Genomic DNA, 27,099 nt, shown 5'->3' with positions numbered 1-27,099 from the left:
CTGTTTGGATGGAGCCGATATGAAAAAGACATTGAGGCAGTTTGAGTCAATAATTGTCTTTATTCAGTCATTCAAAATGTAACTTTGTATGTTGAAATTCAACAGGGAGTCTTTTAAAGAGAGTAAAAACCAAACGCGTGGAAAAATGAATACATACAGTTGAAATAATAATTTAAAGCAAAAACGTAATGATGAGACAGTAATAAAGTGAAACAGATATGATATAGTATTTAATTTCAGAGAAGCTATTTCAAAGTCACTCTTGCTGAATTTCTTGATGCGCGAGCTCAACCAGGGGAACGTACCATTCCTCAACACTTATGTTCAGAGCAAGTGGATGAATAAGTCTAAATCCCTTTTCTTGCTCCTCTTTGATCACTGCCAGTGGTTAGCTGTACAAGTTAATATCAAACTTTTTAAGCAGACCTGAGAGGGGGATTTTTCACTAATGAAGTCGGGTTTTCGCAGATTTAACTAAAGGGGGGGGCAGTAGAGTTAAACAATAACAGTAAAAGGTTGTGTAGATGAGTATTTGTGTCGCCTCAACCATACCAAATATTTTTGTTGCCTGAACCAGTGGCGGTCCTAGCTTGCATGGAGCCCTGGACGAACCTCACCTTCCCCCAAACCTAAAAAGGAGTCAGTGTTACTGGCCAGCTGGTGATGTTTTCATGTTATTCAAGTGTCTATGGTGGTTTTTCTCAGGCTTTCAAAGATGTAGTTTGGATGAGATTCTGATTCATTCATATATATCTGAGTGTTGTCTTTCCACACGTGTCAGCGATGAGACAGACTGTGGATCTGTCCAGGCTGAACCCTGTCTCTTCCAAAGTGAACAGAGCCAGGCAGTCTAACCCATTACCAAGGAAACACTGTTAAACCAAAAATAAACTTTTATAACTTTAGGAGATACCAACGTGATATGACTATCTCAGACTTCTGTAGCCTTATAGCAGCTTCAGATTAAATTATAAATACAAAAGAATGGCTGGATTTTGTCCCCATACCTAGGAGTGACTTGGAAAATTGTGAACTAACCCAGTACTTCTCAAAATATGGATCAGTTTAATTTAAAACAATGAATTGGTGAAAAATACGATGTGTTAAATCGCAGTATCTTGTTTAAGTTACCTATTATATTGATGCCTAATACTAGGAATGCACAATATGGATTTTTTTCCCCCAGTACCAATAATTGATAATTACCTCCTCTTCACGGCTGATACCGATCAGATAACCAATTAGTTCAGATCTTTACATTTTGAAAATATGTCAATAACCTGCCGTTTATCTGAGGGTAAAAAAACTAAGATGTGGTGAGCAAAGATAAATGGTTTCATATTCCACAGCTCTGACAGGATTGTGTTGAAACTCATAGACGTTCTCTCCTCTCTGAACCCTTACAGAACATGTGTTATGCATTACTATCACGTAGGTATTCCTCAGAAACTGTAAAAAACAAAACAAAACAAAAAAACAACACACCAACAATGACATGTTTGGCTCTTGAGTCTCCACTGTGTGGCTCAAACCAGGTGCAGCAGTAAACACCATACAACTACATGGCTTCTTGTCCCTTCATGTCTCTGATTTAATGTGCTCTTAAACACACCACAGACTATATTATATACTTACGGATTTTATATTTCGCTTAAGGCCAGCTACAAGTATTTTTTAAATGTGTATGTCGTTCCAAGTTGTAGACAGTTCATGTAATGCAGGCGAAATACTGTAAAGAAATTAGGTTAATAATGTACATTTTAAGGGTTAGGGGACAAAAATATTTTAATGGCAAAACACACAAGTAAGATATGTTCATGTAAAACATTATGCAGGTATACAACTAAGGTGGATGAGCAGAATATTTAATTTTGTCTCCCGTGAAAAAAAGATACAGTACAGCTATATTATAGGGAAGCCATGAAGTTGCACAAAACATGAGCAGAAATATGAAGAATTTACTAAAGTGCATCAAGACAAGTTTAAAATCTGCCTTAAAGGTTCAATTTGTATGAGTTTTGCATAATGTGAAGAAATAGCAGATTTGACATTGACATTATGATGCCTGTTTGTTTAACAAGTATCTACTGACTATAGCATGCTAACCAGCTAGCTCCATTCCATCTCTGTCCAAAGCTCCTTTACCACTAGTGTAAACACTAACGTCCCCCCGGTCCTCCAAATTCACGGTCCGGACCGCTAGCTGCACTGCTAACTGAGCTAGATAGCTAACGACAGCTACAGTCAGGCAGCCCCGAGCTGTTGTTTTAAGTATGAGTTTGACAGGAGGGCAATTCTTACATATTCCACCTTTAAGAACTTGCATTGATATAAATACACAAACCACCACCTGACTTTAAAACAGTTTAGGGCAGTTGGCTTTTCTGTCCGGACGCTCTTTTCTTCTTGCAGTAAACAAACACCAGCCTACATAACGCATACAGGGGGACTGCCAGACTGGGGATTCCTGCCAACAAAAAGACGACTGCGTTGATCCATGAAGGGTATGGTACTGACGCCATAGTTGGGAAATTCTCCTGTTGATCACAAAATAGAATAATTTGTTATCACTATGTGCTGTTCTATCAACAAGATTTACCATGAATAAGTCATCATCATGAATTTGTCTAATTTGCAACACGACAAAAGAGGTAACAAGCTTGTGTGCTTACAGAGTCGGGATCCCACACTAAATAGGTGAGCTTCTTTTGGGCTTGTGTCACCAGGTAGAAAACTAAAATAACCAGAACGATTAGTGGACTGATGAACCTCCATGAAACCTGCCAGAAGATGGAAGGCTTATGTCCAATCATGAACTTCAAGTCTTCGTTGAACCTACCACACAAAAAGGTTTTCATTAATTATAATATATTGCATTATTTTTTTCAGCAAAATACACATGGTTGTCCTGGCCAAGAAGAAATATAATAATCCCATTTAAAGATATTAATCGTGGCTGTTAAGCCAAAACAATGAGCTATAAGACACTTAATAGCCTATAAAGCAGAGGGGAACTGCAAGGTCGGGGGAAAATAATTTGTGGATTTGTTACAGTAGGAACACAAGAAGTAATTATTTCAGTTGTTAATAAACATTATTGATAGATACAACTTTAACGACACATACTGCTGTATGTTAATATAGTGTTGTAGTCAAGACCACACCAACCGAGACCAAGACATTACCGAGACCAGAGAGTACCGAGACCCAGACTAGGCCAAGACATTGGAGGTCGAGACCGAGACTAGGCCAAGACCTTTCTTTTGAAACAATGTGTTTTAAACCATTAATTTTGCCTGATTTATATTTTACCCAGACTGTATTCCACAATGCCTGTTCTTTCTATACTAGCACACACAACTCCATTTTGACTTGACAAAGCCTCGTGTGTATCACATATTCTTGGGAAGAAATATGGCACATTTCATCGATGTTGTTCTGTTATCTTGCTTGTGACAACAAGGCTAATATAGTTGGTGCTTTGAAAGTTAGCAAATAAATGCCTAAACCGACCATGGAAAGAGTTGAGCTTATTTTCGCTTATTGTGGCCCACAATTATATATGGCCCAATGGCAGCACGACACACACCCTGACACACCTATGTACACCTCCCAAAGGACATTGTTGCAGGACACCTTAACCATAACTGTGACATTTCTAATTCTACAATTCTATTTTATCCAGTTATCTTCCTTCTCTACCTACTACAATTGTCTTTTTATAACTGTATTAAAGTAATGAGTAAATACACCTTTAAATTGTAGCAGTGTACTTATTCAGTCATGTTTCTCACAATACACTTCAAGCAGGGTCATTTTAAGTTCCATGACCCCTTGGAATGTTTTACCATCTAAATGCCTTGAAGGACACGCAATGAACATTGTGCAAAATAGTAGAGGCCGACTGATTTATCTGTAGGCCGATATTATCGGCCAATATTAGCCTATCACAGATATATCAATATCAGCGTATATATTGTCTGATATGAAGACCTTATATTTAAAAAGTACAAATACAGAATGGAGAAAGTCACTCCAGCAGAGTGCGTTTCAACTGGGGTAAAACAGCTGGTGTCAGGAAATGTAACAGCTACCTCACTAATGGTTAAACTATAAACCAGCACAAAGCCACCATGTTCTGAACAGACACACTAAACACACTTACAAAAAGTAATATTTAGTTTTAGAACATAAATAGCAAACTTACTATTAATACTTGTAATTTGTAACACACTATCTGCTACTAGTGGATGGAGACTGATGTCAGGTTAACAAGGGGGATGCTTTTTGGTAATTCTGCTAACAAGGGGGACGGCATCCCCCCTCAAATCGCCTACTGCTTACTAGTTCACACAGCCGCCTTCCTCCTGTCGTCTCCATACTCAGTGTGCAGGGGGGCGTGTCAGTCACTCTCACACTGACACCTGCCGGGGGAAATCTTTACACTACCAGTGATTATTAGCTTATTATTAGGTTATTAGCTGTTTTTGAGAAGGTCCTTTTTCACTCTTATCAGTAAGGCATGGAAAAAAGCCTATCATCGGCGGTCTTGACCGGTCTCGTTCAGGCCGAGACTGAGACAAGACAGAGTAAAAATGCCCTCGATTCCAAGACAAGACCAAGGCCAATCTCAAGTACTACAACACTATGTTAATAAAGTTGACTAAAATCATTATCTCTATATTTCACAAACCTGTCTATGCCGTAGATGTAAACAATAGCTATCATCTCACTCAATCCGATGGTCAGCAGTGGAACAGATCCAGCAAAGTTGTCAAAGAGCGTTACCCAGTACACCCCTGAGTTTTGTGCAAATAGGAGGCAGATGATGAAGGCGACAAAACATGTTACCCCTGAAACACACATGCATAGAAAAACAAAAGTCAGTCAAGCAGTTCATCTGGGGTTACAGAGCAAACATGTCAATGGTTTAAACTACAAAACAGAATACCAGTTACAGCTTCTTGGGGCCATTTTTTAGGTAAAACATTCAGGTCTCTCAGCGGGACCACCACTCCCTCAATGTTGCCAAACAAGGTTGAGAGTCCCAAGCAGAGAAGCATGACGAAGAAGAGGACAGACCAGATCGGAGAACCAGGCATCTTGGTGATGGCTTCAGTAAACACAATGAAGGCCAGACCTGTTCCCTCCACTCCCTGTACAAACACACATCAGTCAAGACTAAAAAAACAAAAAAATAATTGTGGGTGTGTTAGATTTTTATCAATACTGTCACCTCACTGAGAAGTTTCTGCATGTCACAGATTTTGAAGTCCAATCCAAGAACAGTAGTGGGATCAGATGTGTTGTAATGATTTAAGGCTGCCTCGTAGTTGCTTGCAGTGATGCTGTCTTCAGGAAGGTCAAATGCATTTGATAATGTCACGATGTTACTAAGGAGAAAGTAAGTCACAGATTAGAGACTTTACATCGCTGAAGTCAACAAATAATTTTTGAACCTGTAAGTGAAGTATGTACACATAACTGAAGAATTTGAGTTATGGAATGAAAATCAGCAATTTCCCAATCCAGTCATTGTAATTTAAGATATTGGAAAACAGTTTTATTTCAAAGACATTACTGAGGTGCAGCAGAAATGATCAATTTCTCCAGACTTGTGTTTTGATGTTTGGTTGGGCGTACCCCTTTGTTTATTTTGTGATTGTACTTTTCAAATGTAGAATATACTTTTTGGACCGTGCTGTTCCAAAAACATTGAAACCCACACCCTGTGAAGACTCACTCGCTGATACAGCTGTCATATCTGTCTGTGGCCCTGAAGCCAATGATGGTGTAGGTGACAGTGGCAGCATAGATTGAGGTGAGGCCGGTTATAACAGACAGGATCACAGCATCTTGCATGCAGTTGTTGCTTTTGGAAAGGAAATAAAGCAAAAGATTCAGGACAGTCAATAACCATGTATGGCTACTATGTTTTTTATATATATATCTTTATTAAGGTGAGCTAAAAATAAAAAAAGGAGAACTGCTGTGAGGTAACAGGTCCTTGATTAATTATCTCTTACTGAACAGGGTTGTAGCTTGAGAAGGAAATGAGGCCTCCCCATGCTAAGCTGAAGGCGTAAAAGACCTGGGCACCTGCGTCGAGCCAAGTGCTTGGATTAATCAACTCGTCCACCTATAAGAGGAAAACATACAGTGTGATGTAGCTTCAAGCTATTTGGCATATAATTGGCTTTGTTTACTATAGTGATTTGAAACATACATCTGGTGTGAAGAGGAACTTTACTCCATTCATCGCGCCTTTAAGAGTCAGTCCACGGATCAGGAAAATAGCCAGCACGATGTAAGGCAGAATGGCTGTGACATACACTGCCTGAGGTCATGACAGGAAAATTAATAGTTAATAGTTGTGATGATTTAGGAATGGCTATGACTTGTCTGACAGTTTGACAGACCTTGCCTGAAGTGCTGATCCCCCGTATGTAACAGATAAAGATGACCGTCCAGGCAGAAAGCAGGCAGAGTACGATGGGCCAGTGGATTCCTCCAGAGTCATCTATAGAGGTTGAACTATTTAGAGTCACTCTGTAGAAGTAGTAATCCACAGTGGAGCTCCGTTGACACTCTGATACAAATCCTGCCGGGCGAAAAAAACAGTGGTCTGTAATGTTTTAATCATGAGTAGATTGTGATTTATTTCAGGCATACTGTGCAGGTTTTGTTGTTTGATGTTTGTAAAAAATAAAATCATTCAAAATTCCCCCATCCTCCCTGGCTCAATGAGCCTGCAGAGAGAGAGATGGCATCAGTGATCAATTGGAGAGCGAGCAGCATTGGTTAGAACAAAGCAGGGAATGTGGATTTTGGAATTTCATTTGCCTTTCTGCTCTGTGTTTGTGTGTGTGTGTATACCTCAGTCCTGCCCTCAGTCAAACAGACACGCAGACCTGAAGCTCATTATATAGTCATAATAGACTGAGAGTATAGAAGGGAGACAGCAATAAAACCTTGTCGATACTTTGTTTTAGAGAGTCTTGACCCCATACCCTGCGCGTTGTTGCGGGATGGGTGCTCCACACTCTCAGCCCAAATGGTTGATGCTGAGAAATGGAGGGCAGGACCTCTCCAGATACAGAAACAACTGCACACATATTGTATGTCATTAGTGATGTTTGAGACGGACCACTGTTGTGTGAGTCTGTATATTGGTTTTTGTTTTGTTTTTTCTAAATATCCTGCACAGTGTACCTTTAATGCACTTGAACATCTCAGTGTCTATATTCAAATACCTGTGGCATTGTCATTGAGAGGACACTGGGTCCAAGGCAGCGGGTTTTGAAAGGAATTGAAGAGGTACCACATGATCCAGGCTATCAAGGTGTTGTAGTACAGTCCAATCAACAAGGAAACCAGCATGGAGGCTATACCTGTGTAGGACATAATCATTAACTAATATCACAGTTATAGGGTTTACAGGAACAATTGTGTGATGCTGTTGTGCTTACCAACACCAGTCAGATAAGGGTTGATGGCCCTCCACACTCCGACGCTGCCTTTCCTGAGACGCTGGCCGATGCCAAACTCCAGCAGCAGCAGGGGCATTCCTTCCAACACCAGCAGGATCAAGTAGGGAATCAAAAAGGCACCTTGGAAGTGTATGAGCAGGAGAACAATTATACATTTATTTTGTCGCATTATCACAGTCATAGTTTTCTTTTCAGCATCCCAAAATAAAAAGGCTCTAGCAGGCAAATGAAGCTTGGATATTAAATGTAATGTCTTGGTTACAGCTGTGCCACGGAGCCTTGCCTGTGAACATGAATAATAATGTTAATGTTGCAGATTGCTATGCAGGGTACACTGCAGCTGTAGAAGATATATTCAGATCATTTACTTAAAGGGATATTCCGGTGTAAATTTAATCCATGGTCTAACACACCGAGAAACTGTGTTAGACTCCCTCTCTCGAGATCAAGCTGGCAGACCGCTAATTTACGGAGTTTTATCTTATAAACCTCTGAAACGACCGCAGGACAACAATACACTGCAGTAATCAGTGGTGACCTTGGGTGACTTGAAAGGCGCCATCAAACAAATAAAATGTATTATTATTATTATTATTAATCGGATCCAAATATAAACCGCCAACAAAAAGCCACAAATAATGCTCAGAACAGCACCAAACTTCAGCAACAGTACAAATAGGGTCTCAGCACATAGTCCGGGGCATCTAACCTCCGCTAGCTTAGCTGGATTTCTACTGAAAAGCTGACAAAATGTACCACTCTTCTGCAGCAGCTTCCTATTGACGGGAAGTCCCGACGACTTGATTACCGAGTGCAGTAGAGTTCCGCGGCTCATGGATGAAAATGTATGATTATGACTCCATGGAAAAGCAATCAAAGTTCATATGTGTCTTACCTGCCAGTTTATAACAGTTATTATTGAGAGTGGACAGGGAAAAGAACGGAATTGAGCATTTCTTACTGCACTCGGTAATCGTTGCGTCGGGAAGCTGATAGAGGAGAGTTGAAATCTGTTTTTAGCTTCCTAATAGAAATCCAGCTAAGCTAGCGGAGGTTAGATGCCCCAGACTATGTGCTGAGACCCTATTTGTACTGTTGCTGAAGTTTGGTGTTGTTCTGAGCATTATTTGTGGCTTTTTGGTGGCGGTTTATATTTGGATCCAATTACTGCAGTGTTTTGTTGTCCTGCGGTCGTTTCTGAGGTTGATAAAACTCCGTAAATTAGCGGTCTGCTAACTCGATCTCTTGAGAGGGAGTCTAACACAGTTTCACGGTGATTTAGACCATGGATTCAGCTTACACAGACACCTAATATCCCTTTAAGTAACAAAAATGAAAAAAAAAATAGTTTTATCAAAGCCTAGAAATACTCTGTTAAAAGTAAAAGTCCTGCATTGAAACATATAAATTAAATGTACAAAAAGGGGAAAAAAATCTGTCATTATGCAGAATGGCCCATTGTTTATGTGAAAAAAACAAAACACGATTGAACATGTCTAATTCACATGTTGAAATGTTAATATCTTATGTGGAAGTAAGTAATCAAATACGTGTAGTGGAGTGAAAAGTACAACAAAGATGTGTATCGTAGTCCAACTTGCTGGTATTTATTGTGAGCAACACTATCTAACAAGCCAGCAAGAAAGCTTGAAGGCTTGGTTGTTTTAGTCTATCAGATTGAGGCAATTGTGGCTCCACTGCTGCGTTCCAGGAATATATTCCTGTTGAATTTGCCACCAATCAAAGTTTCCCGGTGGTCACATCAGCCAAAGTCCATCTTTTGATGTAATAAAAAGGCACATTTACTGGATATAGGTTTATATTGTACCATCTAAGGCAGTATTGTTAGACTTCACTAAGCCCTCTTTGTAGTTTTACAGCAGTCTGTCGATGTCTGTCGTCATAGACACTCTCAATCCACACACATGGGAATTTTCCATGTGTACCATCCCTGACACGAGGATTGCATAAGGGCTTGAATATCGTTATAATATAGTTAAAAAACAATCACCAGATTCAACTGTTTCATCCCCAGTGGACCATTCAACACTTTGCATATCTAAAATCATTGGTGCCCTTTTTATACTACAATCCTCAATCATATTTGAAAGATACCAAAAATTCCAAAAACATATATATATATATATATATATATATATATATATATATATATATATATATATATATATAGGAGGGTAGTCCTGCATGCAAACCACACTTTGTCAAACGATAAGGATTGTATGATTGACAGTCTATGGACTTAACCATACCATGTACCTGTTTTCATCTGAGCTTACCTCCTCCGTGACTTTGACACAAGTAAGGGAATCGCCACACATTGCCAATCCCGATGCAGAAGCCGACACAGGTTAAGATGTACTGGGCTTTGTTGTCCCACTTGGGCCTGTCCCCGGCCTCCTCCTTCTCCATCCTCTCAATGTCCTCATAAGTGGGGATCCTCTGATCCAGTCCTGGGTTAGGAATTACCAGTCTCATGGCGACCCAACTGAAGCAGAGATGTTATACTTTTGTTCCTGGATTTCAAAGTGAAGGTTCAGTGTCTGTACCGGGGAGTCTTGAAACAAGTTTATGATCTTTTACTTTATTGGTGCAGTTCACAGATTAGTCGGTGCACACTTTGGACTTCTGTTTTGATACCAGCATTCAGTCATTAAATCTAATCAAACATATGGATATTAAACATACATAAACATATAAAATAATGGAAATGTGATTATCACAGTCCCCTAATAGAAGAAGATTTTGACTTCACTGGTCCCTGGAGTACCCCACCTCTCAACTCATTTCAGCTCTCACTGACCTTTATGTTACTTATACTGCTGTTTGGCCCTGAGGCAGATAATGGGGACGATAACTGTTGCATATGCTGTAAATGTGCTTTTATCTTTTTTGTCCATATTTTATATTTGTCAAAGAGCTGCTGTCTGTGTTTCGCTGCTTTCTTATTAAAAACAATGACAATAAAGAATCTATTCCATTCTATTTTATAATAATTTGAGGTATCGTCAATGATGATGACAAGAACAGTTTCCTGTTCACAGTTGTTCCTTCAAGGAAAACTAAAAACAGATGTTCTTTTCAAGCTTCCTCTAATTAGACATTTACTGGAAGCTCCAAGGCGGCCAAGAGGAAGAAAACCTGCACATGTCACTGGATTTATGAACTCATTCAGAGCGAATAAAAGGTAAGTGATGATTTAAAAAAATTAAGTTCAGATCAGTCAATGCTTAAATCTGTAATTAGAAATCATTTCTAATTGTCTACGTCATTGTTAATTTTTGTGTGAAGGTATTGTTCATCAATCAACTAACTTTTGAGATTGACATGCTTTGTTTTCTCTTCTCTTTCTCACATATTAAAACAGGCATTCCAACTGGATTACCAATTGGCCAAAGTGGGCACCTGCTTAACCTCATGTCTCCAGACACCCCCAAACATTCCAGCCGTGGGTGCACAACGGTTGGAATAATTTTTGCAGCTTTGCTTGGGATTTAACACAAAACACAATATTAACTGAGCTAGCAACTGAGATGATAAGGGTCTTAAGGTGGGTCATGCTTTACTATCTAATCTTGAGCCCACCTTGAAGTTCATTTTAAAGGTGTAACATGTAAGTAATACTTTAGCCATCTGTTGAAAGTAGCTCAAAAATGTAGGGGGCAGTGCATCACCAGAGTAACCACTAACTTCTGCTCACAATAGGGATGACATATTTATGCATGGTAACCCAGAAGTTAGCATCGCCCTGGTTCCCTAAACAAAAAGCCGATGTTTTTTTTTTAATTGGACTATGGATTATTGCCTAAAAAATAAACTCTGTAAAAAAAAAAGTGTAAATATATTCAGCCTGTTGTAACCACAGACCTTATTTCAGGCATTTAACTAAAAAAACATTCAAAGATACTGTCAACTTGAGACAAGCAAACTGGAAGATGTATAATGCTAACTGATTTCTGGGTTGTAGGACTCCCACAGCACTCTACACTCTTCGCTATGGCTATCACTGGCTGCAGCTGTTAGGTAGTTAGCTTGGTTAGCTGTATAGCTGCTGGCTTTATAAGATGATTGAAGTTTGCCTGGATAGCGTACAGAGGCGATTTACAGTGGCTCTGGCCAGAACTATGACTGCGGGGATTAGATTACAGGGCAGGCTGGGACCTCAGAGGTAAAATTTTACATACTGGTTCGTTAGCATTAAAACTTTTTTTGTGGTTTCTTTAAAAACTTCTTAAACAAAAAATTTGGCCTTATCTTTCACATTGCACCTTTTCAAATGGCATGTTCAGTCTATCTCTATATAGTACAGTGAAATGCTTTGTTGCTTCCATTGGTGCTCAACATATACAAAATATAGATACATCCAACAAAAGATGTAGTACAATATGGTGCAAATATTAAAGGAAAGCAGGTGGAAGGGTGGACATGTTTTTTATCAGGGAACATTAGAGGTGTATTCTATCAGGAGCTTTGCCAATGCGCTCTTTCGAACAATTGGTTCAGATGTCTTCAGTGAATTAGATCTTCTTGACTGTAGTAATTCTTTCCCGATGCTTTATTGACTGCAACTCTGTCCAAATCTATCACACACAGTTTAACTCTATTCTAGTACTTGTGGTCATCAGAGTATCATAAGGTATAATTAAGAGTGCTTCAAGTATAAATACATAATCATATTATATGATGTTCTGGCAGACTATGAAAGGAGTTTTTGCTGATGGGATAATATTACTCTTAGGTCGCTGACTTTGCGGCTAATAAATCTCAACACTCACTTTGCTCTTTTATTGCACTATTAGCTCAAGTACAACACTAGTTGTGGGTATGTGTACTGCTTACTGCCAGTAATATAACAATTTAGTTCTAGATTGTTCCCTATCCCTGTATAGTTACTATTTTATACACTTTTAATCATTTATTTTTTCTATTTATAGGTACATATCTCTTTCCTTGTGATGCTATAACACCTGCATTTCCCAGCTGGTGAATCAATAAAGGGTTATCTTATCTTCTTATCTCATACCTGTTAAATATTTTATTGATGGCCAAAATAATAACACTGTATATTGTTGACTGTATCATTCCTTGTTATAGGCTGTGATGTTGAGTATGAATAGGTAACTACTGTCTTACCTAACATCTTTGGGATCATGAAATCACCCCTTTGTTTACAACATGTCAAACATTTATTTTAGAATATATTCTTGAACAAAGATCCAATATTATCCAGTATTATAGTACATTTCAAATACTACATTCTTCTAATTCAGTTCAGGTCTAATATAATTAACTTATTTTCTCCTTGTTAGATTAAAACTGTATGTATAATTTGAGTTCATTTCATTGTATCCGTCTTCTGAAAACACTCCAGAATTATTTATTGACTTATGGAACCACTGATGAGCCTTTAGGTCTATAGATAGCGTGTACCGAGCTCTAACAGTTGATTTAATGATCATGTTTTATTAATGATTCAGTTATCATATAAGATTATCATTATCTTGTGATTCATCAATGCACAATAGTCTGGTAGATGATCAAGAGGCAAAGTTCAGTTTAGCTGACTTCAATGAACTTTTAGTTATTTAGGTTACTTATTACAATTTATGATGTTATTTACTGCTTACTGTATTAACACTACAGACTGCTGATCTTTCGTTTGTTAATTATTTAATGACAAATTATTTTATGGCTGACGTCAGTGTGATGTATGCCCATAACTATACAGCTGGATGAGTGCGTGAGTAAGTGATTTTTTACTCAAATAATAGTGCTTAGTTAATAATTTAACACTTAAAGCACATTGCTGACAAAGATCCCACTGTCCCCTTCATTCCTTAAATGTTGCGGTCTGATCTGTCAGAGTGAGGTCTCCCTCTCTCGGTCAATGCGCTGCATCACATCTTCTGTGTCTTTAAACAATTATAGCCAACTTTATGTGTTGCTATTCAAGCACATCGATATCAAGGTCAGTTTGACTTAACATCAAACCTGTCTATGACTTTTAAGTCCATGTCATAAAGGTCATCTTCGTTATGAGTCATTTGTAGCATTGTTTGTATACAGCAGTTGCGAAAGTTATAAGACAAAAACCTGAAGGGTTGAGTGTTTTTTATTGAAACTCATTTACCTACAGTCACCTTATGTTCTTCCAACATTTCTGTGCGACATTATCTGCCATATTGTTAGAGGTGGAGGCAGAATAGTTTTGTAAAACAAATGATTTTGATAATGATATAGCTTATAAAACATTGTGGTGTCTTGTCTCTCTTCAGAAAGGTACAGTACGACAAGAAACCATTCTAGCAGGTTTAATAGTGCAATGACTAAGTACAGTATACAGCAGCAATGAATTTGCACAAAACGGCCAGAAATTTGACAACTGAAGTGCATCATAAAAACATCAGTATTGTGCTTCAGAAAAAACACTGCAATTCAAAAAATAGTCATTCTAAAGCAATAATAGAAAATAATAATAATCTTGCATTATGTTGTATTACATAATTAAACATTTCAGGCTATTTGGCTCATTAATTTTCTGGATGCTATTTTATCTTTGCAGTGAACGAAGACCAGCCTACATAACATGTATAGAGGCACTAGCAGACTGGGGGTTCCTGCCAAAACAAAGATGACCGCGTTGACCCATGAAGGATATGGTACTGTCGCCATAGACGGGAACTCCACCTGTGTACCATAAAACAGCATGGTAAGTGCATTTAGTATGCAATGGCAGTCCAAGCTTTGCTGAAGTCTGTTTAACTACTGTAATAAGGTCGTCATTGTATACCACAGAGGAACATCATCTACCAAAAAATGCTTAACATGCCATTTTGTGTATTTTGCAATAAGATAACATAAACAGCTGAATATGCAGGGATGCAAAGGATGACATTAGTTAATCACAGAGCCTGTGTGCTTACAGAGTTGGGATCCCAGACTAAATAGGTGAGCTCTTCTTGGGCTTGTGTCACCAGGTAGAAAACTAAAATAAAGGCAATAGCTACTGGACTGATGAACATCCATGAAATCTTCCAGAAGATGGAGGGCTTATGTCCAGTAATGAACTCCAGGTCCTCATTGAGCCTACCACAGAAGAAGGTTTTAATTAGTTTTAAGAAAAAGATTCTAATACTCTGACCACCAAAACAGGTATGTGAATAACATTTTATTACAATGCAGTGCTCTTCGGGAAAAAGTTTTTGTGTATGCCGTGTGACATTCACCACCCATCCCAAGCAATAGACTGTAATGAGATGATCAGTGTTATTCATGTCACTTGTCAGAACCTTGACTGTTTTTTGGCTGCTCGGTGTGCCATAAAAGCATTCCTGTTACACAGTACTTCTACAGCATCTCCATAAGGCAGCACATGTCAAGATGTAGAGAAAACACAGAAGGACAATGTGTTGCTTAGATAATTTTGATAAGCACAAACCTGTCTATGCCATAGATGAAAACAATGGCTATAATCTCAATCAAGCCTATGGTCAGCAGTGGAACAGATCCAGCAAAGCTGTCAAAAAGAGTTACCCAATACATCCCCGATTGCTGCGCAAACAGGAGGGAGACGATGAAGGCGACAAAACATGTTACTCCTGAAACAGATATGCACAAAAACAAGGAAGCGTGTGTAAAAGCAGACCAGAGACAAACAAGAAAGATGTTTCATTTAGAGTTGAAAAAGCTGAGTTGAATTTTAAAAACCAAGTTACCAGTCACTGCCTCATTAGGCCAATTTTTCGGAAATACATTCAGGTCTTTAAGCGGGACCACCACTCCCTCAATGGTGCCAAACTGACTTGAGAGTCCCAAGCAGAAAAACATGAAGAAGAAGAGGACAGCCCAGATCAGAGAACCAGGCATCTTGGTGATGGCTTCAGTAAACACAACGAACGCCAGACCTGTTCCCTCCACTCCCTGCACAAACACACAAACATTAGTCGTAATGAAGATGAGATTTCAGAAAAACAATCAAAATTCAGAATCTGATATTTAGATGGCATTCGTCAATACTGTCACCTCGCTGAGAAGTTTGTGCATGTCACAGGTTCTTAAGTCCAATCCAAGTATAATATCCGGCCTGGAGATGTTGTAATGATGCAAGGCTGCCTCATAGTTGCTCACGGCGATGCTGTCTTCAGGAAGGTCAAAGGCGTTTAATAATGTCACGATGTTACTGGGGAGAAATGTGTCACAGATAACTCTTTACTGGAATTTATATCAATAATTATATAAGTTCAGATTCTTCAGAATCAGAATAGGCTTTATTGGCCAAGTATGTGTATACAAGGAAATTGATTCAGCCTTTTTCAACAGGGTTGTAGAATGTAATTGAATTATGCAGCATAAAGAAGTAATAGTCATTTTATTTTATAACTTATGGGTTATGGGTGGGTGGGGGGTGGGGGTTCTTTTTGTAGCCTTTATACTTGTTTTTCTGGGTGATTTTAATCACCCACTGCTGATTCTTCCAGTGCAGTTTGTGATGTTTCCAGGCAGGATGCTTTCCAGTGCTCCTCTGTAAAAGTTGACAATAACCTAGCTCCAGAATTTAGTCTTCTAAAGTTTCCGTAGGAAGTAGAGACATTTCTGCCATGACCATGATAGGTTCAGCTCCACTGATGTAGACAGAAGGGTGTCTTTGCCTCCTCTTTTCTAAAATCTACAAAAAGCTCCTTGGTTTTGCTGTCATTGAGCGGTAGACTGTTCTCTGGCACGCTGCAAGATGGTTCATTTCCTCCCGATATGAACTCTTGTGTTTGTAATTTAGGATGATGATGCTGGTAGAGTTAGAGTTCTGTCAGTGTCTGGGAGTGCAGTCATGTGTGTACAGCGTGAGCAAGAGAGGGGGCTGAGTACAAAGCCAGAGGGGGCTACAGACAGTAGCTGTTCTTATTCTAAAGGTGTGTGAAGACTGAGTGGAGGAAAGTGGATATGGCATTGACTACTGACCCTGGTGCTGACTGTGGGTTGAAGTTTGTTCCTGTCCTGTTTGGTGATTTGTACAAACAAGATCGTGATGGATGAATAGAGAAAAGACTGGATAACTGCATTGTAGAACTGAATCAGCAGGTCCTGAGGCAGCTTCAACTAGCTGTCAATCAGAGGTCCTTCAGATGGGTCAGCATCAGTCAGTAGGGTCTGTAGTCATTTATTCCCATGTTAGAGGGTTTCAGTTGGAAGGGGTTTGGGGTGGGCAGGGGATGCAGATGGTTCCTCAGTTTACAGTTCATAAAAACCTTCCCCCAGAGAGGAGGGCATGATTTTTCTCACATTATAAAATCTGTGCACCAACCTTCCCTAATGTGGAGCAGATTCTGTATGATTCCAAAGAAGATGGGCAACGATTGTAGGTGTACATGGTGGAAGACTTCCCTTGTCATTTTTTGAGACATAATGGATGGGGAGCTGTTTTTCTGTTCAGTCCTCTTTTAATGAATTTAATGTTCAACACATTTGCAAGACAAATATTTTTTTGTGACTTTCTTAAATCAGAAAGCATTCGTCACTACAAAGGTTTGGGGATCAAAGTTGCTGAGATATTTTTGTCTGGACCAGACTGTTGGACCAAGCTACCAACCAATTCTACCTCACCTAGGCAACACTGGTAGCACAGTCAAAGCTTACTTTGGTAAATACTCTCCCAATACTCTTCCTGGGCCAGGAAGAATGACACCAGTAACAAATAACCTATTGAAATTGCGAGCATGAGTGATGTATTGAGATAGACATGAAAAAAAAAAGGATTAAGCTACACATAGACCATATGAGTTTAAGTTATAGATGGAGAATGTTTGCTTTCATTTTTAAGAACTGTTTTTTTTTTCTTAAAAAAAAAAAAGGTCCATTTAATTTCTTCATAAATTCAAAATGAACTGTACTCACTCGCTGATACAGTTGTCATATCTGTCTGTGGCCCTGAAGCCAATGACGGTGTAGGTGACTGCGGCAGCATAGATTGAGGTGAGGCCGGTTACAATGGTCAGGATCACAGCATCTTGCACGCAGTTGTTGCTTTGGAAAAGAAGTCAGCAAAAGACACGAGACACACTTTGACTTTGTGTCTGAAAATGGCTAGAATCTTCTTTTCCAATCAATGTGAGAAAAATGATACTTTAACTACACTTACTGGACAGGGTTGTAGCTGGAGAAAGAGATGAGACCCCCCCATCCCACACCAAGTGCAAAGAAAACATGGGCACCTGCATTCAGCCAAGTAGTTGGTTTTGTCAGCTCATCCAACTATAAGAGTCAAGGCATATGGTGTGTCTTTGAGCTATGAGAAAAGTAATTTTTATTTTTTATTTAAACGGAAGAGATTTAAAAACATACATCTGGTGTAAAGAGGAACTTAATTCCACTCAGCGCGCCTTTAAGAGTCAGTCCTCGGATCAGGAAGATGGCCAGCACGATGTAAGGCAGACTAGTTGTGACGTACACTGCCTGAGGTCATGACATGAAAAAAAATGTCTTAAATAATTGTAAGAATTTAGGATATACTTAGGCCATAGTCTTACAAACGGTTCAACAGACCTTGCCTGAAGTGCTGATCCCCCGTGCATAGCAGATGCAGAGGATTGTCCAGGCAGCTAGCAGGCAGACGACCATGGGCCAGTGGATTCCTCCAGAGTCGGCTATAGAGGCTGAAGCATTCAGAGTCACTCTGTAATAGTAGTAATCCATAGTGGAGCTCTGTTGACACTCTGGTATAAATCCTGCCACCCAAGAAACAGTGGTAAGCAAATGTTTTAATCATGAGTTTGGTTGCTAAATATGCTTGAGTTTCTCATTGTGTATATTCAAATACCTGTGCCATTGTCATTGAGAGGACACTGGGCCCAAGGCAGCGGGTTTTGAAAGGAGTTGAAGAGATACCAAATGATCCAGGCCATTATGGCATTGTAGTAAATTACAATAAAAAAGCACACCAGCATGGAGGCTATACCTGTGTAGGACAGAATAATTAACTGATATCACACTTTAAATACACAAACTGGATTATTTTATCCACCCAAGGATTGAGCCAGTTTAGCCATATTTGGGTTCAAGGTTGAGTAGTTCTGTGTAAACAGCTGTGTGTTTAGCATTAGTGACAGTTTGCAAAATTGCAGACAACATTGACCCTCCTCTATATTCCAGTATCTACTCATCCACACTATGCCAACTTTGTATGGCTCCTCTTATTGGCTTCGTTACCTATTCAAGAAACAGTGCATAGTCCTTGTGCTTGAAACGTAAGGTTTGTAAAATTAAACAAATTAGTGAAAACTCATGGTAAGTATGAAGTCAGTCAATGTTATGTTGCAGACTAACTTTTGGTCCATGCTGAGATAAGCTCATGTTACCTGAACATAAACTGTAGACTTCACGAAACTATAATGTTATCATCAATTTGGCATTTATAAAATCCACCATGTTATGTTAATGCAGTTACACTAAAACGTATAAGCAGTGGCACGTTTTATTTTATTTTGTACATAACACAATACAATATAAACCTACATTTGCTTGGAATGTTCAACCAATTTATGTGGTAGAATTAACTCAAACAAGCAAACAATGTGTCAATTTGCCAGATATCCATTAACAGGTTTTTGTTGCTGTTGTGCTTACCAATGCCTTTCAGATTAGGGTGGATGGCTTTCCACACTCCCACACTGCCCTTCCTGAGACGCTGGCCGATGGCAAACTCCAGCAGCAGCAGAGGCATTCCTTCCAACACCAGCAGGATCAAGTAGGGAATCATAAAGGCACCTGGAAAAAGTACAATTATGCACTTTTATTGTTGTAATAAACACAATCATAGGGTTTTCCAGCATCCCAAATATGAAAATGCTTTAACAGGCAAATGAAGTGTGGATGTATAATATTAATACTGCCCCATGAGAATATTATCGTTGTTGTTATTGTTATTATTATTGATTTGTTTGAATAAAACTCTCCACCCCCCACAATTTCCTTTTACCTGGGACATTGTTGCTAGGCCTCTAAGTGTATAAAGTTTCCCCTTAAACTTAATTCAGGCTAATATTGTACTGTGTGCTAATCTGTATGATTTCCAAGCCATTCCAACTTATTTGAGGTCCAAGTTTCTGGTATTGTGAGCAAACAGGCTTGCTTTGATCCTAAACATTAAGCCACTTTCTTCGCTCATCACATATATATTCCGGCTGTATTACAGTTTCCTGTTTCTAAATGGCGTCCATGTCAACATCCAAGTTGATAAACAAACACCTCCTATCAGCCGTAGTCCATAAAAGGGTTTTATTGTACAACCTCTTACAGTGTCAACAAACACATGGGCCCCTTTCCTATTATTGTCATCCATGACATTAACGCAGTACATTTACATTTACATTACATTTAGCAGATGCTCTTGTCCAAAGCAACTTACAATAAGTACATTTGTCACAAGAGAGTAACCACGACATATCACCGTTGATGGAGTAAAAGAAATATAGAAACAATTGTCAAGCCCTCTGATCTGATGATCTGATGCTATGCGGGGGTCGAGGTGAAGTCTGAACAAATGAGTCTTGAGTCTTTTGCAGAAGATGGAGAGTGATTCCGCTGTCCTGACATTAGTCGGGAGTTCGTTCAACCACTGAGGTGCCAAAACAGAGAAGAGTCGCGACTTCACTGAGCAGGCTTTGTTTGTTCTCTCACCGATGGGGCTATCAGTCGGCCAGCTGATGTAGATGAGCGAAGTGCTCTTGCTCAGGCGTGTAGTAGTAGAAAGATTAACCATAAGATATCCCTTAACCATTTGTATCTGGGCACACACAGGAATGAATGAGTTATTTAAGTCTATAGTTTAAATCCCTACTCATTCTGCACTGCAAAACGTCCCTCCAGTCACCCCAGCATACCTCCATCACACTTGAATTTGTCACACACCCTTCAACAACGTTTCATCTGAGCTTACCTCCTCCATGACTTTGACACAAGTAAGGGAATCGCCATATGTTGCTGATCCCAATGCAGAAGCCCACACAGGTTAAGATGTACTGGGCTTTGTTGTCCCACTTGGGCCTCTCCCCGGCCTCCTCCTTCTCCACCCTCTCCAGATCCTTATAGGAAGGGATCCTCTCATCCAGTCCCGGGTTAGGAATTAAAAATCTCATGGCAACCCAACTGAAGTACAGATGTTACACTATCGTTCTTGGGAGTCAAAGTGAAGGCGTACTGTGTGCATTGTAAGTGCGGAAATAAGACAATGGTCATTAACTTTATTGGGGCAGTCCAGATTGGCCAGCGAACACTTTGGACCTTCTGCCGCCATAATGTCATTAAGTCTATTCAAACGTATTCATTCGACCTTTATCTATACTCAAGAGATCACTGAACCATATTTACCTTAACAACATCAAAGAGAAGGAAATAACACACAGAGATAACAAGGAATAAACAATACAATTCAATTCAAACCTTCTAATTAGGGAAGATAATCTGATGAATTAAAATGATTTACATGTTAAATTAAACAGAAGGTTTAGGATCAAATGATATAACATATATGGATATAGCATCAACCAGCTCATCCTCATCAGAAAAACGACCACACTGGTTGGCTGTGAAAGCAGGTTATTGTAGAGTTCTCTTAGTCTGAACATTGTTAAAAACTGTTTTAATGATGTAAGTACACACCAATTATTTTTTTGACAATTTAATGTGGAAATGTCACACAGTATATCTTTAAACAGTTTTTGACACATGTATTATTGATTGGATGCTATTTTTTAAAGCAAACAAACACCAGCCTACATAACGCATACAGGGGGACTGCCAGACTGGGGATTCCTGCCAACAAAAAGACAACCGCGTTGATCCATGAAGGGTACGGTACTGATGCCAGAGACGGGAACACCTCCTGTTAACCACAAAAAAGTATAGTAAGTGCATTTGGTATGCGAGTGCTATACAAAATGTGCTAAAGTATGGTTAACTACTGTAATATGTTCCTCATTAAATATCACAGAGGACCATCATTCATCTAAAAATGTTTAGCATGTCATTTTGTTAATTTTGCAATAAGATACCATAAAGGGCAACATATCCAGTGATGCAAAGGATGGTATTAGCTGATCTCAGAGCTTGTGTGCTTACAGAGTTGGGATCCCAGACTAAGTAGGCGAGCTCCTTTTGGGCTTGTGTCACCAGGTAGAAAACTAAAATAACCAGAACGATTAGTGGACTGATGAACCTCCATGTAACCTGCCAGAAGATGGATGGCTTATGTCCCACCATGAACTTCAAGTCGTCATTGAACCTACCACAAAGAAGGATTTAAATTATTTAAGGGGTGGTAATTTTATCAGATATCAAGATGTACAGCAAACACAGAACAACAAGGACAATGTGATGCAAAAATAGTTTAACTAAGCACAAACCTGTCTATACCGTAGATGTAAACAACAGCTATCATCTCAAAAAATCCAATGGTCAGAAGGGGAATAGATCCAGCAAAGTTGTCAAAGAGCGTTACCCAGTACAACCCTGAATACTGGGAAAACAGGAGGCAGATGATGAAGGACACGACACACGTTAACCCTGAAACACATGCACAAAAAAAACAAAAGAGGGGAGCTTGTGTTAGAACAGAAACCGAAGACGAACGCCAATGATGGTTAACTGAGAGTTAAAAAGCTAAGTTACCAGTCAGCACTTCATGGGGCCACTTTCTAGGAAATACATTCAGGTCTCTCAGTGGGACCACCACTCCCTCAATGTTACCAAACAAGGTTGAGAGTCCCAAGCAGAGAAGCATGATGAAGAACAGAACCGACCAGATCGGAGAACCAGGCATCTTGGTGATAGCTTCGGTGAACACAATAAAGGCCAGACCTGTCCCCTCCACTCCCTGCACAAACACACATCAATCACAAGACTTAAAAAACTCAAAATAATTGTAAATGTGCTAGATTTTTATCAATACTGTCACCTCACTGAGAAGTTTCTGCATGTCACAGGTTTGGATGTCCAATCCAAGTACAATATCAGGTCTTGAGCTGTTGTAGTGACTGAAGGCTTCCTCGTAGTTGTTCGGATTGATGCTGTCTTCAGGAAGGTCAAATGCATTTAATAATGTCATGATGTTACTAGGGAGAAAATATGTCGCAGATTAGTACCTCTGAATATCTACAATTTACACACAAAAAAGCTTTTCAAGTCTATCTCAATACACTACACATCAGAGGTGTTGTGGGGCAATCATGTGTACAAAGACTCATTTCTTTGACTGATATAAAATGTAATTTGTTACCCAGTATTGGGTCATAAACAAAAGTATCCTCTATACACACCACACCATATTCATGAAATTGTTCCCTCGATAACATGAATGACTGTACTAAATGGCACAGAAATCTAGTTGTAATGATATTTCAGCAAAGTCACAAATGTCAGTCTCGTGGTGGCGCTTGAGGAAAAGTCAAGTAATCGCCAATGTCATTTGGAGCGATTGTTCCAAGGCAGTGGATATCTATCCTTGGGATATTTCGAGTCTGGACCAAAGTGGTAGAAAGGCCAAAAAATACCCGTCCAAGGGGAATCAGAACAGCGACCAAACCCTTCCAACTTGAATACAGGCATGTGAGTATTGTACTGAGATAGACATGAAAGGAATTCGACACACTGATCATAAAATTGAAGCATTTGAGTCATACTATTATTGTCTGTACTCACTCGCTGATACAGTTGTCATATCTGTCTGTGGCCCTGAAGCCAATGATGGAGTAGGTGACTGTGGCAGCATAGATAGAGGTGAGGCCGGTTACAATGGACAGGATCACAGCATCTTGTATGCAGTTGTTGCTTAGGAAAAGAAGTCAGCAAAATAACCAAGAAGCTAAGTATTGAGACTCAAAATTTGATTTTTACCTAATAATTAACACTACAGTCTTCTAAACATCTCTTACTGAATAGGGTTGTAGCTTGAGAAGGAGATAAGACCTCCCCAGGCCAATCCAAAGGCGTAAAAGACTTGGGCACCTGCATCGAGCCAAGTGGTGGGTTTGATCAACTCATCCACCTGCAAGAGCATGAGATACAGTGGGATGTGGCTTTGAGCTATGAGATGTATAATTGGTTCTTTGTATCATAGAGATGTGAAACATACGTCTGGTGTGACGAGGAACTTTATTCCACTCAAGGCGCCTTTAAGAGTCAGCCCTCGGATCAGGAAGATGGCCAGCACGATGTAAGGCAGAATGGCTGTGATGTACACCGCCTGAGGTCAATGCAGAAAAATGTAATAATCAACATCAGACTGAAGCTTTTTCAGTAATATAGTATTAAAATTGACCATTTGCTAAACCTGTCCCCCAACATCAATTTTCCAATCTCAACCCAACAAAGGTCCTCCTGTCGAGTGTCGAGATTCTGACAATGTTAATGTAGAATCCATAAGAAGATACCCTATGTCCAAAGAATTTAAAATGGGGGATCTTGTCTTTATGGTTGCCACCTTGGTCAGTCTGGGTGAGACCTCCAACCAGGATAGTGGGGGAGGCACGGGGCCAAGCTCCGCCCGTGCCACATATACACAGCAGGGATGAGCGCCCCCTCCATCTGTGCAATGGCTTGCTCCCTGGTTTTGTGATTCAACCCTGAGCTTTAATGCGTTTGCTGTGCTTTTTAGCCTGAGGGCACACTCTTGCTTGGGCCACTGGACTGCTGTCATTCCTTGGGTTTTAGCAGAGTTTGGACAATATCAGTTTGAGCTCAGCTGGAAGTATATCGCATTTTAAAGGTATGCCCCTCAACAAATGGTAAAACCTTTTAGAGGGCCAAGCTCGTACAAAATAGAAAAAGTAGTTACCTTGCGTTTACCTCTAACAACAAACTGATCTGTATCTAGTTGTGTTACTGAGTTTGCATGGGGGTTTTTTATAGGAGGAGGGTGTTACCGGTTTATTGGGCAGTGAATGTAAAAGTCTTTCTCAGTTGCCAAAGCGGGGCCTTGTTCGGATTAACCAACAGCAAAGCCTTTTAGAGGGCTATGCACATGCTCACAGAACTGGAGTTACATCCAGGTAACTTTTATTTGTCATCGCAAATGCACTTTGCAAGAAAGGGAAGCTCGGCAGGCAAAGCAAAGCCAACTAAGGAAGGCTGGTGTGGAAAACAAATGGTCAATGAACTGATTGTTTGACAAACCTTGCCTGAGGTTTTGATGCCCCTTATGCAGCAGATAGCTACGAGTGTCCATGCAGCAAGTAGGCAGAGTACTATGGGCCACTGGATTCCTCCAGACTCAGCTATAGAGGTTGAGCTGTTCAGAGTCACACGGTAAAAGAAGTAATCCACAGTGGAGCTCTGCTGACACTCTGGTATGTATCCTGAAAGGGAAATAAATGAACATAAAAAATGACGCAATTGTGTTTGGTGTGTAAGTGTGAGCTGAATGTAGGGATATTGAAATACCTGTCCCATTGTCATTGAGAGGACACTGGGTCCAGGGCAGCGGGTTTTGAAAGGAATTGAAGAGATACCATATGATCCAGGCGATTAAGGTGTTGTAGTACAGTCCAACCAAAAATGAAACCAGCATGGAGGCAATACCTGAGTAGGACAGCATCATTTGTCATGACAATTGGGATATCACACTCACAAGAAGCCAGATATTCAGTGATAACTTTTGTTGCTTGGTCATGGGGTTTTTTATTGCTTTTTTTCCAGAACCTATATTACTTACCAACACCAGTCAGATAAGGGCTGATGGCCGTCCACACTCCCCACACTGCCCTTCCTGAGACGCTGGCCGATGCCAAACTCCAGCAGCAGCAGAGGCATTCCTTCCAACACCAGCAGGATCAAGTAGGGGATCAAAAAGGCACCTGGAAAAAGTATATGATGATCGATTGTAAGTGCCATGACATCAAGAGGTATTCTCAACTAATTGGGTACAAAGTGAGTATTGGCGAAGGGCAGGTCCTGAATGAACAGCCCTTAAGTCAATCAAGCCTCATCCAATATCAAATAAAACATTTTTATTGTGAGTATTCCATACATTTTTCTTACTTATAGATACAATCCATCAAAGCATGCCTGATTTCTTTCATCATAATCCATGCATTATTCAATGAGAAATTAATACAACATGCCTTATCTCGAATAGTTCAATATGTGCTCAAAAAAAATGTCCTTTTATCCGGATCCGCACCAAAAGTTAATCTGGTCAATTCAAGGCCGAGACCTATCCTCCATCCAAGTTTTCGTGGGAATCTAGTCAGTAGATTTTTTGTTTATTCCTGCTAACAAACCAACCAGCCACACAGGCAACAACATAATGTCCTTGGCGGAGGTAATTAGTTTCATTAGAACAGAACAGAATAAAGAAGTTTGCTGTTAACAATTAATAGCAGATACATAGCAGATACAGAAGCGTACAGCATTCTGTTTAAGGTTGCTGATTAGTTGTTATATGATGTTGTGAAATTCTGTGATTTAAGTAATTCATAGATTGTTTAATAACAATTACATTAGGTTTATTTATGTATTTATTTATTTATTTAATAGTCAAAAAACAAATCCTATTTCTAAACACTAAGGACAGATGCAAGGTATTATTGCTGTTGTTATGTGTCCATAAACTGGGCACAGGTTAAAGAAAAGCAACAGATTATTCATTATACTATGCACACCTCTGAAATCTGTCCCATATTACTGTGGCTCAATCATCAGCATTCCAAGAAAATGACCCACTTCACAGTCAGGTTAAAGAAAAACACACACATATACACTGTAGGTAGTGTGAGTGCATTCAAAACATTCTTAGTATAGTTTTAACTATGCACCCCAGGGTGTATGTCTGTAGCCATGACTTCACGAGATTGCACAACACTCCTCTCCTGTAGGCATGAATGAGTGATATATTTAACCGGTGATTGTATTCAAAGTTAAAGTTCTCAGTGTTAACCCTTCGGTGACACATTCTGATTCGGCACTGCAAAATGTCCCGTAGATGAAATGATTTAGAATTTACAATGAACTGCCATAATGGTGCGGGTTGCCTCAGCCGCACATACATTTGTCAAACACCCACACATTCAGCAACTCAGCCACAGATTTCCACTGAATTTACCTCCTCCGTGACTTTGACACAAGTAAGGGAATCGCCACACGTTTCCAAGACCAATGCAGAAGCCCACACAGGTTAGGATGTACTGGGCTTTGTTGTCCCACTTGGGCCTGTCCCCGGCCTCCTCCTTCTCCATCCTCTCCAGATCCTCATGGTTAGGGATCCTGACATCCAGTCCTGGGTTAGGAAGTACCAGTCTCATCACGTCCACATGTGTACTGAGCCAGAGCAGTAGTGTCTCCAACAGCTGAGGAGTTACGCATATCAGTGTCCCCGTAAAAGATTTATGATGTTTGCTTATCCCAGATTAGCCAGTGCAGACTCTGCACTTCTGTTTTAACGTACACATTCATTTAGTGTGTGTAATAATTAAAAAGTGAAACAGATCAATTCATATGGCCAGTTGCCAAATGGATTTAGGATTAGCACCTCTACATGACTAGAGTAATCCCATAACTCGTGTTTTAACAACATCTGGTTTCATTAACATTTTGACACATGAACAGA

General features: G+C 39.7%; 2 protein-coding genes and 1 pseudogene across 3 annotated transcripts; all 3 read right to left on the bottom strand.

Moving 5' to 3' along the window:
- Window positions 1-1,758: 1,758 nt before the first annotated feature.
- On the bottom strand, window positions 1,759-10,034 carry LOC115579118 (sodium-dependent neutral amino acid transporter B(0)AT1-like). The gene is made up of 12 exons (XM_030412631.1): window positions 9,788-10,034; window positions 7,470-7,610; window positions 7,254-7,391; window positions 6,420-6,601; window positions 6,227-6,337; window positions 6,027-6,139; window positions 5,744-5,872; window positions 5,237-5,393; window positions 4,952-5,156; window positions 4,694-4,853; window positions 2,673-2,835; window positions 1,759-2,537 (listed from the first exon to the last, which is right to left on the bottom strand). Exons 1-12 carry the CDS (start codon window positions 9,984-9,986, stop codon window positions 2,367-2,369), a joined length of 1,869 nt encoding a protein of 622 aa, XP_030268491.1. The 5' UTR covers window positions 9,987-10,034; the 3' UTR covers window positions 1,759-2,366.
- A 3,568-nt stretch (window positions 10,035-13,602) lies between these two features.
- Window positions 13,603-21,026, bottom strand: LOC115579117 (sodium-dependent neutral amino acid transporter B(0)AT1-like). 2 transcript variants are annotated; one of them, XM_030412629.1, is made up of 12 exons: window positions 20,437-21,026; window positions 19,125-19,265; window positions 18,319-18,456; window positions 18,045-18,226; window positions 17,844-17,954; window positions 17,641-17,753; window positions 17,397-17,525; window positions 15,531-15,687; window positions 15,224-15,428; window positions 14,947-15,106; window positions 14,432-14,594; window positions 13,603-14,195 (listed from the first exon to the last, which is right to left on the bottom strand). In XM_030412629.1, exons 1-12 carry the CDS (start codon window positions 20,633-20,635, stop codon window positions 14,022-14,024), a joined length of 1,872 nt encoding a protein of 623 aa, XP_030268489.1. In that variant the 5' UTR covers window positions 20,636-21,026; the 3' UTR covers window positions 13,603-14,021. The 2 variants fall into 2 exon arrangements, with proteins under 2 accessions (XP_030268489.1, XP_030268490.1); XM_030412630.1 differs by lacking the exon at window positions 13,603-14,195 and having other exon boundaries at window positions 14,452-14,594; window positions 15,042-15,106; window positions 20,437-20,832.
- Window positions 21,027-21,161: 135 nt separating this feature from the next.
- LOC115579119 (sodium-dependent neutral amino acid transporter B(0)AT1-like) lies at window positions 21,162-26,828 on the bottom strand (annotated as a pseudogene).
- Between the last annotated feature and the right edge of the window lie 271 nt (window positions 26,829-27,099).

Source organism: Sparus aurata, chromosome 3 (genome assembly GCF_900880675.1).
Source record: "Sparus aurata chromosome 3, fSpaAur1.1, whole genome shotgun sequence".
Taxonomy (NCBI): Eukaryota; Metazoa; Chordata; class Actinopteri; order Spariformes; family Sparidae; genus Sparus; species Sparus aurata.
The sequence above is the reverse complement of the archived record's forward strand: the minus strand, read 5'-3'. Positions and strand labels throughout refer to the sequence as shown.